Raw genomic sequence first — 20,243 nt, forward strand, 5'->3', positions numbered from 1 at the left:
TTTTATGGTATTCCCTCTTCCCTTCTCTCTGCCTATCAAAATTCCAGGCTGTATTCAAATCTCACCTTTTCCATGAAAACTTTTCGTTCTATCTCAGTCACCCTGGTCCAATTAGCCTTCCCTTTCTTTAGATTAAAATCGCTCACACGCAGTTAATTAATGGATTGTTAGATCTCATTTATCTTCTATGCTTAAATGCTAGGCACACAGTAAGTGATAAATAAATGCTTACTCATTTGTTGATTGAGACTGGGCCTCACCAAATCTGGTTATTTAAAGCTTCTAGCAACTTATTTTCTAAATAAACATGTGCTTCTTATACTTTTTTAAAGGTCAAGAAAAATCCATTTAAATTAAATGGTTTGTTAAAAAAACTCAAAAGATTAATATAACTTTCTAATCTTTAAAAAATGTTATTATAACAAACATGGATAGAAAACAGGTCTTAGATCCAGGAAGGCCTCTGAAACATGCTAGCTATAACCCTGTGCAAAACACTTAACCTCTCAGTTCTTTGGAAAACTCTCTAAGATTATAAGAGGCAGCAAAGTGTCACAAAAGGGAGGTAGGTAACACAGTAGATAGGGCACCAGGCCTAGAGTAAGACAGACTCATCTTCCTGAGTTCAAATTTAGCCTCAGACACTTACTAGCTATGTGACCCTGGGCAAATCACTTAACCCTGTTTGCCTCTGCTTCCTCATCTGTAAAATGAGCTGGAGAAGAAAATGGCAAACTGCTTCAGTATCTTTGCCAAGACCTAAATGGGGTCACAGAGAGTCGGACACAACTCACATGACTCAACCACCACCACAGGTGTCATTATGGGGCAGCTAGGTGGCACAGTGAATGGAGTACCAGGCCTGGAGTCAGGAAGACCTGAGTTCAAATCTGGCCTCAGACACTAGTTGTATGATCCTGGGAAAATTGCTTAACCCCATTTGTCTCAGTTTCCTCATCAGTAAAATGAGCTGGAGAAGGAAATGGCAAACTACTCCAGTATCTTTGCCAAGAAAGTCCTAAATGGGATCACAAAGGGTCACATACAACTGAACAACAACAAGAAAGTTGTCACAATGGATGTAAACTGCTGGACTTGGAATCAGGAATACCTGAGTTCAGATCTTACCTTAGATACTTATTTAACCATGTGACCCTGGGCAAGTCACTTAACCTCTCTCTCAATTTCAGTTTTCTCATCCATGAAATGGGCAAAATAATAGCACCAACCTCATAGGGTTGTTGAGAGGATCAAATGATATAATGGATATAAAAGCACTTTGTAAGCCTTAAAGCACTATATAATTGCCGGCTATAATACTAATTACTATTCCAATCTAAATTAGTAGAGGGAATTTACTAATCCAGAGTTCTATATAATAATGAAATCATAGGTCTGGTCCCTATTCTTATTACAACAAAAGAATCTTAAGCCCCAGTTGATGGCAACGTTTGAAACAAAAATCCAAGTACAGCAAGAGAATCTGTGATGTAACTTGGAATTTGTTGTAATCAGATTTATAAATTAGAAGACCTTATTACAATTCTGCTACGTGTTAACTCTTCATGTATCCTTGTGATTAAGGCCCGCCTGTGGAACATGTTACATCAATATTCCTCTTGTTGTACTGACTCCTCATTTTCCATTATCCCATCATTCTACCGTAGGAGTAAATGACATTCTATTAACAGCATTTTCCTGAACTCCAATCCCTGTCAAAGATTGCTACCAACCGGTTTGTTTATCTTCACTGTGCCCTAACACTAATCTATTGCAAACACTCCTACATTCTTAGATATTTCAACCAACATTCCTTATACCTCTTTTCTTTAACTGAAATGGGCTCTCCTCCGAGAACATTAGATACTGTGTACCTTCTCTATCAAAAGCCATTCATTCTCCTAGTCCCCCTGACCCTAAGGGCCAGGAAGTTGTGTGATCATTATCTTATGCTCCTCTCCTGTTTCCCTACCATTCCTCTCCCACTGTCTTTCAATGACCTTTTATGTGTTGAAGGCCACAAAATCCTTGTATACCACAATCTGTACCCCACTACATTCCCATGGCATTGCTCTATAGTAGACCTTACCATCTCATGGAATTGCGTCACTGGTATCTGCAGCTTTGAAATTCTGTTTCCAAACAGAGCCTCTCCTAACCTTTCTTCTTTCCCAGTCTTACTCATTCTATACCTATCCTTTGATTTTATTGCAATTTTATGCCCCTCTGCCCTTCCCTAGTCTCTCCATCTAGCTGACCCATTCTGCCTTCTTTTACCTCCATACTTAGCCTGAAGACCATCTTTAACTACTTTGATAATTCACCAGATACTTCTTTAGAATTTTTTGTTTTTTGACCTTCCCTCATCCATCAACCTGCAAATCATCATCCCTGGATAACTTCAACAATCCATTCCTACTCTAGGAATAAGGAGCATTGGCAGAGAAAATCATGAGAGTGGACTAACTTTAACCATTACAAAATCATAATGATGATGATGGTAATGATGAGAGCTGACATTTATACAGAGTTTCAAGATTTACAAGCTATTTTTTCAATCATTCTCTCATTTGAGCCTCACAACAACCTTGTAAGATAGGTACTCCATGTATTTTTATCTTCATTTTACAGACAGGGAAACTGAGGTTCAGAGAAATTAAGTTCAGTTCAGCAAGCATACATTAAGTGCCTACTGTGTGCCAGGCACAGTGCTGGGTACTTGGGATAAGGAGACAAAAATGAAACATTCCTGTCCCAAAAGGACAGTCTGTGGGGGTAGTAGTGGGGGTGAGGAGAGGGTACAACACAGTTATAGAAGATGAAAGGCAAAATGAATAAAAATGAATTGCTAGTGGAGCAATTATTGAAGGAGTGGGATCCATATAGGTTTCCTACAGCTTTGAAGAAATCAAGGGAATCTGTGAGGTTGAGGTGAGTGGGGGGTGCGTGCAACATGGGGACAGACTGCAAAGGCAAGGAGGCAGAAAGTGTTCTGTTGTATGGAGAGGCAGCATAGTACAATGGAAAGAACACAAGCCTTAGAGTCAGAACATCTGGGTTCATATCCAGCCCATCACTTCTACACAGAGATGTGTCATACCATCTTCCTTCTCCCCAACCCTTCTGCACCTCTGTTTCCCTGTATGTCTCAGAGCCTCAGTCCCTTTACCTGTGAAATAATGGGCTTGGACTAGATGGGCCTTCCTGCTCTTGATCTGTGACCTGATCTTGGAGCAGTAAGCAGGCCAGTTTGGTTAGAATGTGCCATTCATGAAAAAAACAAAAACAAAACCAAAACATGAGTGTGCGGTATCCCAGGAAAGGCGAGTTAGCTACAGATTCTGAAAGGATCTTATAAGCCCAACAGAGGGATTTGTATTTTATTCTAAAGGCTAGAGGGAGTCACGGGAGTTCCTTGAGCATGGGAGTGACATGATCAGACCTGTGGTTTTCGAAGATCAATTTGGCAGCTTTATGGAGGATGGATTGGAAATGTGAGAGATAAAGACTAGGAAGCTATTAATTAAGAGCCTGTTGGCATTTGTCTACGTGAGAGGTGTGAGGACCTAAATTAAGATGGCGGCTATGTGAGGGAGAAAAGGAAAGACACAAGGTTTATTGTAGAGGTAGAATCAATAAAACTTATCAAGTGATTGGACTAAGGGGTGAAAGAGAGGGAAGTCAAAAATGGCTGTAAAAACAGTGGTGCCCTCTGTAGAAGTAGTGAAGTTAAGTAGAGGGAAAAATTCTACTTCATTATAGTCAAAAAGCCAGTAGATTTCTTTCACAGATTTTTGCCCTTAAAGCCCCCATTGCCTTATTTTCCCCTAATCTACTAGCATTTTCACCAACTGATTCATGTTACTTTCCAGGTCAGCGAGAATTAGAAGAAAAGTGTGGAGGTGGGAGTGGGAGGTGAGGTCACTACCTCCTTTCTCCTATCAGGGTTTAGCTATGAGGAAGGACCTTTTTAAAGAAAAACATGTATTATAATGCCTTCGTTTCAGCAAGTATTAAGGGAAGGTGTATGAGCTGGACACACGAGGAGCTCGGAGAAAGAAAGGCAGCTTTGCCTAAGCTGAAGTATAGTCTGAGGAAAAATACTTTTCATTCCAATCATGAAGTAAAGAACAGGGAATTGAAGCAATGGTGAGGATTTCTGGGGGAGAGTCTGGGATAGGGAAGCGCAGTAGATATTTAGCCCCTCCCAAGTGTGTCACAATTATTTATTCTGAAGTGTCTTAAATCCCCAGGTTGTTAGACCTGCCTGTATTCCAAATATCCGTCAGTGAGTGTGTGATCTCATCAGTGTGGGCATTTCATCAGTTGGTGTGAATTATGACCTATCCATACTTTCTTATTATGTGTAGTTTTCATCCATGTTCTTCCATAACACCCTCATGGAGGATATATCCAACCTACTTTCCTCTAGTTGAGTCTTTTGCTTGATGATGTTGTGAATATGACCCTGGAGAGAGGGCCTAGAGAGCCTAAACTTTGGCAGCTTCTCTCATGCCAGAAAGGTTTCAGTTATAGTATCTGAAGACTGACCTAGCTAAGAACTGAGACAGACAAATCACCAGGAGGTTAACCACTAGGGGATGAATTTTTGGACCGTGGTAAGTCAGTGCATGAAAGAAAAGTAAATTTCTAATATAAACATGAAATTTTATTCCAGAGGTAAATATAAGGGATTTTAAATTATTTGTTCTTTGAAATAAGTAGTGATTATAGGAGCACAGGTACTAGAGTCAGAAGACTTGGGTTTGACTTCCATCTCCTTTATTTACTTAATATGTGACCTTGAGCATGGGAGTGACATGATCAGACCTGTGGTTTTCGAAGATCAATTTGGCAGCTTTATGGAGGATGGATTGGAAATGTGAGAGATAAAGACTAGGAAGCTATTAATTAAGAGCCTGTTGGCATTTGTCTACGTGAGAGGTGTGAGGACCTAAATTAAGATGGCGGCTATGTGAGGGAGAAAAGGAAAGACACAAGGTTTATTGTAGAGGTAGAATCAATAAAACTTATCAAGTGATTGGACTAAGGGGTGAAAGAGAGGGAAGTCAAAAATGGCTGTAAAAACAGTGGTGCCCTCTGTAGAAGTAGTGAAGTTAAGTAGCAAGTCACCTAACTCAACTAGAGGAAAGTAGGTTGGATATATCCTCCATGAGGGTGTTATGGAAGAACATGGATGAAAACTACACATAATAAGAAAGTATGGATAGGTCATAATTCACACCAACTGATGAAATGCCCACACTGATGAGATCACACACTCACTGACGGATATTTGGAATACAGGCAGGTCTAACAACCTGGGGATTTAAGACACTTCAGAATAAATAATTGTGACACACTTGGGAGGGGCTAAATATCTACTGCGCTTCCCTATCCCAGACTCTCCCCCAGAAATCCTCACCTTGAGCAAGTCACCTAACCAGTCTAAATCTCAGTTTTCTCAATTAGGATTATAATATTCTCACTATCTACCTTACAGGGTGGTGGTGGGGAAAATACTTCATAACTATTAAAACACTATAAAAATGTGACTTGTTATGGAAATGAGTTATTTTATTAATTATTTTTATAATTCCTCTCTACTGCTATTGATAAGAGCTGATTATAAATCTTTAATTAGATAGAAACTTCTTTTTTAATTTTTTTTAAATTTTTTTAGATAGAAACTTATATGAATATATGTATAAGCACTCAAATGTTTGTCCAATATAGAATAAATTGCGCGCAGAAATCATGACATGAATAGCATCATAGATTTATAGCTGCGAGGAACCTTAGAGACCATTCAGTACAAACTTTTCATTTTACTCATGAGAAAGATACATCCCAGAGAGGTTAAATTATTTGATGTTTATTACCTGTCCTTTCCTCAACCCTTTTCAGTCTGACTTCTCACTTCATCACTTAGCTGAAGCTGCTCTCTCACAGACTGTCTCACACAGACCAAGTGTGATGGTCTGGTTTTGGGATTTTGTTTTTTGTTTTGTTTTGTTTTGCTTTGTCTTCACTCTTCCTGAAGCATTGAACCCTGACTGATGACTCTCTCCTCTTAGGTATTTTCCCCACTCTGAGTTTTCATGACACTGTTCTCTTTTGGTTTTGTCTTCCCACCCATCTGACCACTCCTTTGTTGATTTATCATCTGTACCATGATCTCTGACTATGGGTGTTCCCCAAGGCCCTCATCTTTCCTCTTTACGCTCTCCCACTTAATATCGTCACCGGTTCCAACCGGTTAAATTATTTTCTTTATGCAGATGAAAACTGGGTTATATCCTGGTCTTAGTATCTCTCCTGAGCTCCAGCCCTGAATCACCAATGGACATTTTGCCTGATGGGCATTTTGTACTGGATGTCCTGTAAACATTTTAAACTCAACACATCCAAAGTAGAACTCATTTCCACATATCCCTTACAGAATGTTCCTTCTATTGTGGTTACCATGATCCTTCTAGTCACCTAGTTTTATATCCTTTATTTCATCCCTGACTTCTCCCTCTCATTCACCCCACATATTCAGTCATTTACCAAAACTTGTTTGCCAGATTCACAGTTCTCTCCCATGTGTCCTTTCCTATCAACTCACATAGCCAGCACTGAGTCACCCTGCCTCAATTCTCTCCCACCTCCAATCCAAGCTTCCCAGAACTTCCAGAATAATTTTCCTAAAGCACAAGTCTGATTATGGCAACAATACAGTAAATTCCAGTGGCTCCTTATTAATCTAGAATAATGTGTGTGTCCATGGTTACACAAATAGTAAGTAATAGAGCCAAGATCAGAACTCTTTTACTCCAAATTGAGTCTCCTTCAAAATAGGATTGTAACATTACAGATAGGGAGCTAGAAGAGACTTCAGAAGTCATCTACTACAGTTCCCTCATTTTGCAGATGAAGAAACTGAGGTCCAGGGAGTTTAAGTAACTTCTCTGAGGTCACACAGATAATAAGAATTAAAGGCAAGATTCAAATCTAGGTCCTCCAACTCCACATTCTGTGTGTACTCTTTCCACTGTTCCACCATATTGCCTTCTGTATCTGTTTATATAGTGGAGAAATGTGTAATTACAATCTAATTTGAAAACAAGTGCCTCTCGAAAGGGAAGCAGACAGAGGTGAAGTCACAGGTCACGTAACTAGTGAGGGTCTGAGATCTGATATGAGTTCAGGTCTTCCTGACTCCAGGCCTAGTACTTTAACCACTGTGTGCCACCTAACTGCTTGGCACATAATAAGCACTTAATACATGCTTGTTTCTTTCTTTCCTCTTTGAGGAAACCAGTTTATATTTGCAATCTCATACCAAACTATATGTTATGTTGGCAGTTCTCAAAATGTGGTCCAGGAGCATGTGGGGGGTCCTGAGATCTTTTCAGGGGGTCTGCAATGTCAAAACTATTTTTATAATAATACTAAGGTGGCTATTAAATAGGTCCTCGCTTTTCCAATTATGTATCTGAGACTGGATTTTCTTCATATGTTTCAACCAAAACAACATATGGCAACAGATTGAATGTAGAAGCAGATACGAGACCTCAGCTATCTTCTATTAAGCAAAACATTAAAGAGATTTTATGTATATGTAAATATACATATGTATGTATAAAATATGTATGTATATGTCAAAATTTATATAATATCACTTCTCATGAATTTGTTACAGAAGATAAAGTTATTTTCCATTAAAATGTTATCTCAAGAAAAAAAAGAAAACAAGTGCCTCTCAAATGATATGTAGATACTTAAAATACAGGAAGTAAGATATGGAGAAAAATACTATATAGAAGAGGGGAAGTGTGGTTTAGTGGTCAGAGCCAAAGCTAAGAACTTAGGAGCATTTGTTTTACCAACATTGACTCCTTGTCACATTAGACAGATTCCATGGTTTATCTGAGCCTTAATTTCTTCTTTTTTTAAAATAATATTTTATTTTTTCCCCAATTACATGTTAAAACAATTTTTAACTTTTCTTTTTAGTTTTGAGTTCCAAATTCTATCTTTCTCTCCCTTTCCCCTTCTCTCTCCCTGAGACAGTAAGCAATTTGATATAGGTTATACATGTGGAATCATTTCATCATCTATAAAATGGGATTGATAACAATAACTAAACCAATGCTGCTGATAAATCCTTAAGCAAAATACTTGAAATATTATAATTTTAATATTTATTTCCCATAGCAGAAAATTCCAATTTACCTTAATCTGATCTGATTATCAAATATTTTCATATTGATACAACTTTTCTTTCCTTTTTTTGTTGTTGTCGTACAGTCAGAAAAATATCCTGTTCAAGATACAGGTCTCCCTAAAGGTATGTACAATAATAGTTATTTTAATTTTAATGCAACTATTTTTATTTAATTACGTTTGGTTAAATGATAAAACTGTTTTGAACCATAGTTCAGCCAAAATACAATCCTTTTTTCTGAATTTGATAATATATCATGGACAATTTACAGCTCCCATTTGATAAGCAGCAGCATAGTTTAGTGGATAGAGTGATGGCCTCAGAGCCAGAAGAGCTGGATTCAAAACTTACCTCTGATACATGACTGCTTGTGTGATACTAGGCATGTCATTTGATCTTTCCAGTGGCTTAGGGAGCTCTTGAAGAGAAGGTGTTGATCTGTTTTGGTAAACAACTTTTCTCATCAATAAATCCCTGTTACAATAAAGTTGAAGATCTGGTCCCAGTTATGTATGTGTGTATATTCAACATACATACCCATACATCTACATACACATACATAAATATATTATATACACGTGTATGTTTCCATGTAAATAATTTGACATATGACTTACTACACAAATATCTCTAAAATGGATTTTGTCATCAAAATCTCTAAAATATTTCTCATTTTGTCTTCATTAAAACTTAAATAAAGTTTTAATTAGTTGAATGACATTCCATCTGTGGCCTGCTTGTGCCAAACTATAAAGTGTTCCACTTGTTCATTTAAAGCTAATGAACCTGAGCACTCTCTACCTCCAGTGCCAATACACGGCATAGACCACTGAAATCACGTGGCCTATCTTCTATTGCTTATACTGCAGGGCATCTTGCAAAATTAGATTTTGTCATTGAAGCAAGCCAGGCGATTGTGAGATCACAGGCCTGAACATGTATGTGGAACATTTGAACCTGACACCATTGCCAAGTCAGAAATTTTGCTTTCGATCTGAGGTCTCCCTTGGGGGGGAGGAATGGGTTGGGAAGGGAGAGAGGAGGGGACAGGTAAACTCCCTGCAGTCAGATACAGCTGCAGATACCTGTAATTTCTGCAGAAATGTCAGAGGTAGAAAATCTCTCTCTCCTCTCTCAGCATTACCCAAGTGGGCAATTTTGTTAGGCTCTATCACTACCATGGAAACAGTGGGAATTCCCACCCAACTTGGGTTTCCCCAACAGTTTTCTTATACAGGCAAATGATCTCAAAGCTGCTTCTTTGGAGAACTGGGAGGTACTTTCTGGGCTAAGAGTAAGTACAGGCAAAGTAGTTATCAACTGCTTTCCCCTCCGATCTGATAAAAATAAAACATAAAACTTATACAGAGTGTCCCCCAAAGACTCAATACAATTTAAGCACTAAGACCTTTGGGGACACCATGTCTGTACATATTATTGCCTGATGTTAGAATTTCCATAATTAGAGATTCATTCTTATTCTTCACCTCCACTGCCCTCCTCACCCCCTACCCTACTAACAACTCTGGGAAAAGTAACATATGATATTATTTGCTTAAGGTAAGGAAACACATTGCCAGGTTTTTATATTAGTGAGGAGGGATAGAAGCAAGCACTGTGTACTTGAATTGGAGGGAAATTAAAAGATGGGGCAGCAGGGAGAACACAAAGAGTGGCAGAAAGGGAAGTCTAGGAATGCCTAGGGTAAGCCCTACCTACCCACTGTATTTAAAAGGATTTTTCAGGAGGTATCAGATTTTCTAAACTGCTTAGAGATTTCCCCTAGCCTTTTTTTTTAGTAACTCCATTTTGTAGTACTACTCAAGAAAAATTGAAAACACCTCAAAATAAGGGTGTTAAACCAAATAATCTTTAATGTCCTTTTCAGCTTTAATTTCCATGACAAAAATAGCAGCTATTTAAACATACAACCATTTACCTAGAGCTGTTAAATGTCCTGATTGCCTCCCCCACCTCTGTCTCTCTCTCTCTCTCTTTCCATAGTCTATCTATACATACACACATACATAGTATATCATTTTAAAACTTCTTTGAAATGAATCACAAATATATGATCCCATTCTCTCTTTATAGATATATATATATGATCATACCTCTCTCCCTCTTTTGTATATAAATATGTGTGTGATTCATTTCAAAGAATTTTATGTATTTATATATATGTATATATACACACACCAAGAAAGAATGTGATCATATATGTGTGTGTGTGATTCATTTCAAAGAAGTTTTTAAATTTTCACTAATAAAGTCATTTTTCATGCCTGATTTATTGCATCCCTTCCCCCCCATCTCCACCCTTTTGATATTCCATGCCATAATAGTTGTTTCTCAGCCAGCTTCAAGGAGATAGTCTCACCTCGATGTGCTAAATAGCCAAATACTTATTTCAGTAAAGCAATTAAAAGTACAAAGTTGGGTTTATCAGAGTTAGCCTCACAAGCCTAGAGGTTTAATGGATTTAAGGAAATGAGGAGTATTGTAAAAAGAAAATTGAGGGAGAGATCAAGGCACATGAAAATAGAGAATAATCAAAGATTTTATTGTAATAATGCAAAAGCCAACCATCAATGATACAAGTTGAAAACAGAGTTGGCCAAGAAAAAGCCAAAGACCTTATCATGCAAAATCATAGTTTGACTCTTCTAAAGATATTGTATCAAATGTAAAGATTTCCTGTTTTGAAGGCTAAAGCTTGGTGTTTAGCATGCAAATACTCTGTTAAATGAAAATTCTAGAATCTCCTGAGTTTTGTAAAATCTTAAATGATTTAAAATTAGAGTGATATGCATTTGCTTGCCTTTACATACTTGATTTGAAGAGAATATGTGATTTATATCCTTTAAAATATCACTTTACAAAAGCAACAAATTCTGTAAGTTAATAGAATGTGTTTCCATTTTGCATCTGGTGAAAAGTTTTAAATTGTTAACCTGTATTTATTATATAAATTAAACCAACAGGAGTCAATTTTTATTTCACATTTAAAATCAGACTTCACTAGTTCAAAATAATTGGTTTATAGAAAGAAAGGCCTAAATGAATTAGTAAAAACAAAGCTAAACAAAACAAAAAAACCTTATAGTTTGTGTTTAAAAAAAAAAAAGGTTAATTACTTTCACCTTCACTAAATTCACCCTTACATGTGAGATGACTCAGTGTTCTCAAAGAGTGTGTCAGTGGGTCACAAGCTCTGGCAAGTCCTAACATACTAAGTTCTAACAAAATAGAGATTTCTTTGGGCCTGCCTAAATTAATAGATGAGTAATTTGTAACTGTACATATTTGTATATAGTTAAAATAAACTTATTTAAAAGTTTACTCTGAGAGGTAGGTTAAACATATACCCTGTGGAATTTTGGCTAATTTACCTAACAAACCCTGTTTCCGTAGATAATACAAAGGTGGTCTGTGGCCCAGCTTAAATAGAGGACTTCAGGTTAATATGATTTTACTATATATGTCACAAATAGACCTGATGGACTTTCAATGATCAACATCTTCAATGAGAAGAAAGGGTTTATCATTCCCTTTTTACAGTTGTGTCACTGCTGTTGAGTAAATGCTGAAATTTCTCCTGTGGCAGCACTCAGCCTTATCTGATCTGCTAAACTTTTCCATAAAGTACATGAAAACTTTGTACGGGCACCATACTGAAGTTTGGAGCAAAAGTTCAGAGAATTAATTTATAGGATACTTTTACTGGCATCTCATGGGAATGGCTGGTTTCCATGCTTCCAGTTTCCATGGCAACTGATGGAAAATCTTCAATTATTGGCTTAATAAATAGAAACATTTTTTAAGAGAGTGGATCCCACATTGTTGGAGAAACCTCCTTTCTGAGCCCTACGACCCCACCACTATGAAAATGAATAGATGTGTGCCCTTCAGTTATGCACAACTACATTATTAAATATTTTATGACCTCCACTTTCCCTAACAAATTATTGCCCAGCCTGTACCCTTGCCATATTTTTATAGCATTCACTAAAAATTGTCTTGGTGCCAGGTCTCTGAATGAATTTATAGTGTGTTTAAAGTTACCTCACAATAACCCTGGGAGGTAGGCACTATTACTATCCCCATTTTACAGATGAGGAAACTGAGACTGAGGAAATTTAGGTGACTTAGGGTTGAATAGCTAGAAAGTGTCCAAAGGCAGGATTTGAACTCATGACTTCATGACTCCAAGTCCATTCCTCCATTATCCACAATACTATGTTTGTTGTAATAGTATTAAAAAAAAACCTAGAAAATCACACCTGTATAGATCTTAATCTTTTGAGTTTTTCCTCAGCCTCTAAAAAACATAGTAAACACTCCTTTATCCACTGCCACACCTAGCTGCCACCAAGTTAAGTCTACATTACAAATATGATGTACACTATAGTCTACATTTGGATCTGATAATACTTCTTGCCCACCAATTTCATAGCTACTGGTCCAGTCTTAGGATGAGCACTCTTTGCATTTACATAGACCCCCTAACCCATACTCTTTCCATGAACACTGCTTCTCACACAAATGTTGACTTCTTTAACTCTAGTACCAATTTTAGGTCAAAACAGATTGATTAGAAACAATAACAAAAAGCAGAACAATATAGTAGAAAATCACATTTGAGCCACCCCTCTCTGTTTGTTTTTAATGGTTTTTGGAGGGAGGAGGGAAGGCAGAGAAGAACAACTAGGAACCTATGAGAAGTACTTCAAATGCCTTATTTAAATAAAACCTCCCAAACTCAAGTTGTTATAAAAATTGACCTAGGAATTCAGGAAAATGAACAGAAAATGCTGTGGATTTGTTGAAATTACAGTGTCCACTGTTATGAGAATCAGGGCTTAAGTCATATATCTAGGACCTTTTGAAGGAAGGTGTAGGAGTTGCTAAGATTCATGCTTCCTGTTGGCATGGTTCAAAAGTCAACAGTAATGGAGGAAAGAGAACAAAAATCACAATTCTTATCCCTAGCTTATTTTTTTCAATTGACAAGGTTCTAACCTTAAATGTGAAAGGTAAAGCCTTTACCTTTTCTTTTTAGAAAATTATACGTGTAGAGAATTAGTATGTCTGTTTTGAACTTCCCAGCTTTTTTAAAAAGTAAAAATAAGTTGAAGATGTACACTCAGCCTCAGTTGCATGATGTAGAAGGAAAAAAATTATCTTTGAGTTACATGATTCAAGCTAAAAAGCTAGCTGAACCTCATTCTAATTTTTAATTTATATTATAACACATACACTGTGGGCCTTTTATCACAGGTTGGAAGCTGTGAAATGAGATTATGGGTGGCAGAAACCCAATAATGAACAAGTCAACTTGAAGCAATTTTTGAAAGGTGTTATAAATTGACTCCCTACGTCCTCCCCATCCCCCTCCCCTATTCTTTTCTATCTTTTAAGTGTTCAGAAGGAAACCACAACAAAATAGAAACTATATTGCTTTGATCCTTTAGGGGTGAGTCCTAAAGAAGACAAATCTGAATGTACTGTCTAGTTTGTAACACAAAAGTAAGATACTGAGTAGTGACCTAGTATGACTTGTTCGAACAGGATGTTTGGCAAGCAAATGACCAAGCTCACCAAGAGTACCATTTGTAGGAGGGATGAATGTGTGTCAATTATGTTGGTATTCCTTTATATCAAGTTTTGTGTCTTATCTTTCTTAGCTGAGGAATATAATTCAATTACACTGAAAGTTCCACCAAGTTCTGACATAATACATCAGGTAAGGAAAATACTTTAAACTATATTTTTGGAACATTGTATACACTTATGATGCTGAAAATTTTTGTCTCAACTGAGGAGGTTTGGGTTTTTTTTGTTTGTTTTTTCTCCCCTTTGGCCTCCTTTAAAAATAATTGTGAGCTAAATTCAGAAATGGTAAATCAGTTCAAATATAAGAGAAAATAGAAATGAACAATTGGAAAACCAATAAAAGAAGTAAAGAGTAAATATTCCTGAAGCAAAATAAGCTCAATTATATTAGAAGAAGGTACATTTAAACTAACCAAAATTTTTACGGCAATTTTCATCAGAAGCAATGAACAGACAATGAAAACAGACTTTCTAAATAAAAATCAGTGGAATTGTAATTTTGGTTTTTTAAATGGTTTTTTTTATTTTTTTATTTTTTTTCCAATTACATGTAAAAACAATTTTTTTTCTTTTTTTTGGCTAACCAAAACTTAACCGCAGGGTTAAGTGACTTGCCCAGGGTGACATAGCTAGCAAGTGTCAAGTGTCTGAGACCGCATTTGAACTCACGTCCTCCTGACTCCAGGGCCGGTGCTCTATCCACTGCGCCACCTAGCTGCCCCTAAAAACAATTTTTAACATTCATTTTTTTGAAAAATTGAGTTCTAGATTTTCTCCTTTCTCCTTTTTCTCCCCTCCCCGTTCCTTCCCTCTTCCCTAAAAAGGTGAGCGATTTGATGTAGATTATATATGTGCAATTATGTAAAATATATTGGAATTGTGATTTTGGAATGAGCTATTATATTGCATCTCAGTAAAACCAGCCATCTCTACAATTTGTCTTTCTTCTAATCATTGTGGTATTTTTAAGTTCATAATCCTGATTTTGAAATAAATGTTTGTCTACTCGATGAGGGTAAATGATTTATGCTCTGTGAGTTAGAAACCATAGTTGCTTTCATTCATTTTTCACTTGGTGTGATGGGAAAGGGAAAGTGTGGTGATGTTTTGTTTTTGTTTTTGATCTAGTAAAAATCGTTGTGATTATTTACAGTACTATATTCTAGGAACCAGAGTTTCATTATGATTAATAAAATAACAGATGATGCATGAAGAATTAAAAGCGAAAGACAGCAATAGAGAAAATTAAACATAATTTAAAGGTTGGTCTTTTTTTTAAATTAGTGGGGCTACTTGGAATACTGGGTAGCTTGCTGGCCTCAGAATCTGAAGAACCAGAATTCCACTTTTACCTCCGACACAGACTGGCTGTATGACCCTGGGCAAAGCATTTCATTTCTCAGTGCCTGTAGGCATCTCTCTAAAATGATCAGTTCTAGAACTAGTACTTGGTTCTTTAACCAAAAGTTCCCCCAACAGTTGAAATCTTGGGTCTAGTCGCAGAGAAAAAAAATATGCTATTAATGTAAAGGTAAAGGAAGCTCATGTGAGATGTATTTGATGGCAAGAATTCATTCCTTTTGTGAATCAAAATACCATTGGGGCAAACATTTCAAAATGCTTATTTTGGGGGAAAAAATCAGATACTAAGAAGTTCGTAAACCAGAGAGTGAGATTTTGAAGTTCTTGTCTTACTTGTTATATCATCCTACGCAGAATTAGATCTCAAGAATAGATTCTGTCTTTTTAGTGTAGTTTGTTTTTCAAAGAAACATCTACATTTGTTATCAACAAGGAAGTAAAATCTCAGGTTGAGGTTTTGGTTTTTGTTGCTGGTTTTGGTTCTTTTTACATGGGTTGCACATTACTCAACTTACATAACTTTTAACCATAAGCCACTCTTTATTATTTTGTTGTTTTTTAGTCATGTTTGATTCTTTATGACCACATTTGGGGTTTTCTTGGCAAAGATACTGGAGTAATTTGCCATTTCCTTCTCCAGCTTATTTTACAGATGAGGAAACTGAGGCACACATTAAGTGACTTGCTCAGGGTCACACAGCTAGAAAGTGTCTGAGCCTGGATTTGAACTCACAAAGAAGAGTCTTTCTGACCTCAGACCTGGTGTTCTATCGATTGTACCACCTAGCTGCCCTCTATTGGACAGTAAATACTTTATATTTTCAAAAGTTCTTAAGAGCTCCTAGAATTTCATTTTGGTAAAGGAGATGTTTTATGAAAAGAAATAATTCTTCTATACTATAACCTTGTGAAATAGGGAGAAATTAATTGGTTTAGGGATGTTCACATTGGTCTCTCAGCACCTCATCACACTTTTAGTGTTGTCCATTTCAGTAACTTAAAACTCATTAGCAAAATTGTGCAATGACTAGCATGTGCTAAAACTATATTTAGAGTATTAAATATTTCCAAAAGCATGTCTAGCCTCAAGGTATGCTGGTTCTGTCCTGCACCTTCCATAAACATGAAGTAACTGCAAGACAAATTTGTTGGTTTGTTTAGTCTTGCTTTTAAAAATTAGTCTGTAATAAATCTTTTATTATTAAATTGTGATATTCTCGGGCAGGCAAAGTACCTTGGTAATAAAATGAAACTGTATATTAGTTGTGGAATAGGACATTGTATCCCACTTACACTTAAAACCTACTGCAGTTAATTCTATCTATCCTCTGGAATCTGTCCCTTTCTCCTCTTCTTTCTTAAACTTTCCCTGTCTGTATAAAAAGAACAACATAAGATGGCATAAAAAGGAAAAGTAAATCATTTTTAAAAACTTCATTTAATGCCGTTGTCTCAGATTTATTGCCTTTTATTTTAATCAGGCTCTCAATCACCAAGTGCCAGGCATTGTGATAGATACTGGGAACAAAAAAAAAAATTAAACATTCCCTGTCCTTATGGAGCTGACATTCTATTTGCAAAATAAAGTGTTTTGCAAACCTTAACACACTATAAAAATGTGAGTTATTGTTATTATTTTGAAAATGTAGACTAGTAAGGAAGCTCACCTTATTAGGGCAAGTTTGGCCTCAAGCCAAGGGGTAGTTTGATAATAGGCAATCTTTAAATTTTAGATTTATTGTTATTCAGTTATTCAGTCATGTCTGACTTTTTGTGACCTTGTGGACCATACTGTCTGTTTCTTGGTAAAGATACAGGCATATTTTACCATTTCCTTCTCCAATAGATTAAGGCAAACAGAGATTAAGTGACTTGCCCAGAGTTTTACAGCTAATAAGTATCTGAGGCTGGATTTGAACTCAGGTCTTCTAGACTCTAGGACCAGTGCTGTATCCCCTGAGCCACCTAGCTGCCTCCTAAATGTTAGATAGCATCCAAAAAAATTGGTACCGTACCTTGCTTAAATTTAGCTTGATAACAGAGTGTTGGATTTAAATTGTTGCTTAATAAATATTATTAATTCAGGTTAATTTTGAAGGGAAATTTCAAACTGAAAAGGTGGGGAATTCTGTTCCAAATTAAAGGAAATTGAGTTCACTCCCACCTCCAGTACTTCCCAACCATATGACTGTAGGGAGGCCAACTCTGTGAGCTTCAGTTTCTTCATCTATAAAATAGGGAAAACAATACTGGAAGCACCTAGATCACCAGAGTTTGTTACAGGGATGCAATGAAATAATGTATCACCTGTGGATCATTATTGAGAGATATATGACTTTTTGGATATTGGCCTGTCCTTGAAATCAGAAAGACCTGTGTTCTTCAGATATATATTAGCTGTGTGACCATGATCAAGTCACTTATTTCTTAGCTTCTCCAGGCAAATCTCTTAATGTTGTTAAGTTACAGGTCAGTTGCTGACCTGCATCAGTGGAAATAATTTCCAATCTGGGAGTTCTCTACCTGGATAAAATTCAAGGTCTTAGACAACAATGACCCCTATCATCATTACCATTATTAATAAAGTAAAAGTTTCCAAAGTACAGACTCTTTTAATGGTATCTTCAAATCCTGTCCTCCCAAAATGTAATTTTTCATAATGTTTTTGCTTCAAACTGTAATGATCACTAAATGACAATATTAGAGAATAAAAACATCTATATTTGTCCTTTACATGAAGCGTTCTACCTCTCATGTCCTACTCCATCAGAATACCTTGGCCTGGAATTAGTGTGCCTGTTTAGGAACTGAAAACTGAAAACTTAAGCTCTTCAAAGAAGTGTTTCCTCATTGTACAGATCTAAACATGTTCAAACCTTGAGTAAAGACCATTTATAAGTTTCTGTGGCTGAAATAAATCTTGACCTGATGGCCAACCTTTAGGCCTTTGAACTTAGGCTGGGTGAGAGAGAGGACAGACACATAGTTTATCATGGGGCCGACACTTGAAACTTTTCCCTTTTAGTGGCACCTGCCAGGAATTGTAGCTTTATGTTCTGCTGTCATAACCTTTGAAAATCCAGGGTCATTTCTATGCTACAAAAAGGCATACGAGTATTACTTTAGTGGAAGGGTTGATATCATAATTAAGTTGAAAAATGAAAATTCACTGATACTCAGAGACTTCAGAAGCCATTTAGTTCAGCCTCTGTCTAAATAGGAATTCCTTGTCGACAGAGGTTCTTAACACTTTCTTTTGCCAAGCCTGTGGGCCCCTTCTCAGAATAATGTGTGAGATGCATAATGTAAAATACATAGGATTACAGAGGAAGCCAATTATATTGAAATGTGGTTATCATAACAGAAAAATCAGTAACAAGAACAACACAGATTAAGCTGCACTACAACAATCCTGAAAAGAGATTATAATGCAATGCTTTAAAATCCCTGGTGAGAAAGGAATTCACCACCTCCTGTAGCAACCTATTCCACCTTTAGATAGCTCTACTTATAGAAAGTTTTTCCTGAAATCAAGTCAAACATTTGGCAACATTGATGATAGTGGAGGGAGGGTAGCAAGAGACTAAGAAGCAGAGGGCTCAGAGAGTTGAACTGTAGAGATGAATTTGGAAATGGAGGAAAATGAAGTTAGATCAGGGATGGTAGCCTGGGATAGGTACTGATGGGTGTGAGAATTAGAGGTTACAGTTAGGAAGAATAGGTTTGGTAGGGATAAGGCAGGATGGCAGAATTAAAGAAGTTATCACGTGATAAAGGGATTTGGGAGTTTTTGATCATTGAAGTGGAACACTTTGAGTGATAGTGCAATCAAGAATGTGACCACCCTTGTGTATGACTAAAGGAGGAGTGGAGAATCAGACTATAGGAATTGAAGAGGCTACAGAAGTTGAATATGGAGAACAGAGTATTCTAGGGGATTTCAACATATATATTCAAGTTCTGCAAATGAGAGCAGGAGTTGGGGTAGAGAGGAAGATTCTGAGCCAGATACTGAACTTTTTTCTTTTAAATAATATTTTATTTTTTCCAGTTACATGTAAAGATAATTTTTAACATTCATTTTTTATACAATTTTGAGTTGATACTGAACTTCTTGAGAAAGGAGTTGATTGCTCTGATCCTCAGTTTCCCCACCTGTAAAATGGAGATAATAATAGCACTTGCATTGAGGAGTCATCGTGAGGATCATATGAGATAATACATGTAAAACACTTTGTAAACGTCAGCTGTTATTCTCCATGATTTGAAAAAAAACTCTATGTCTATAGGTTCTTTCACCATTACTGGATGCAACTCATCCCGGCTTAGTAACTTGAACTCATTGAGGGCAGCTAGGTGCTTAAATAACCATTTCCTCACTTATCTTGGGTTTCAGTTCTATTAAGTATTCTTATTCTAAAATTTCCAGTGCGAATATTGTTATTCTTAAATAACAAAGGTAAACGGCAAATCAGTTGTTCTGACCTTTCTCCATCATTATTTAAATTTGTCCTGCCCACCCTAAGTAGTGTTCTGATACCTTCTTTGATGTACCTTTAATACCTGTCTTAGCTGAGTAAACCCTTTTTGTCTTAGCATTCGTTGCTCATCCTAGCTTTACAGGTCCTACCAGACAAGCCTACTTCTTTTTCTGATTATACATTTCCTGGGATATATCTTGTATACCAGTCATCATTGGTAATGTGCTGCAGCTTACTTACTCACCATTTGTTCATTCCACTAGCCTCTGGCTCACCCATAATTTTCATTCTTTGGAAATTGTGGTGTTCCGTGATTTGTAGGCATGTAACATCACCAAGAAAATATTACTGTTAAAGAGATGAATCATTTTCAAATAACTATAAATCATTAAAAATGCTATATGGTTCATCAGATTCTCTCTACCTTCTTTAGTCAGTATGTGACTATGAATATATACTCTGCTATACAATATCATTTGCTTGAGCCTTCCTGTTCATTTCTCATATGCTTATAAAGTATAATTTGGATAATAGATTCAGATAATTTGGATAATAGGATTTTGAATTCCAAA

The 20,243-nt window shown here is 36.6% G+C and overlaps 1 protein-coding gene across 1 annotated transcript in view; it reads left to right on the forward strand.

Moving 5' to 3' along the window:
* LOC114049505 (ectodysplasin-A receptor-associated adapter protein-like) overlaps positions 1-20,243 on the forward strand; it is an 84,420-nt gene that overhangs the window by 21,834 nt on the left and 42,343 nt on the right. Inside the window, 2 exon segments of the mRNA XM_027870746.1 lie at positions 8,296-8,335; positions 13,900-13,958. Of these exon segments, the coding sequence (XP_027726547.1) occupies positions 8,296-8,335; positions 13,900-13,958 (99 nt within the window).

The sequence above is a fragment of the Vombatus ursinus genome, unplaced genomic scaffold, assembly GCF_900497805.2.
Source record: "Vombatus ursinus unplaced genomic scaffold, bare-nosed wombat genome assembly UNPS02014798.1, whole genome shotgun sequence".
NCBI lineage: Eukaryota > Metazoa > Chordata > Mammalia > Diprotodontia > Vombatidae > Vombatus > Vombatus ursinus.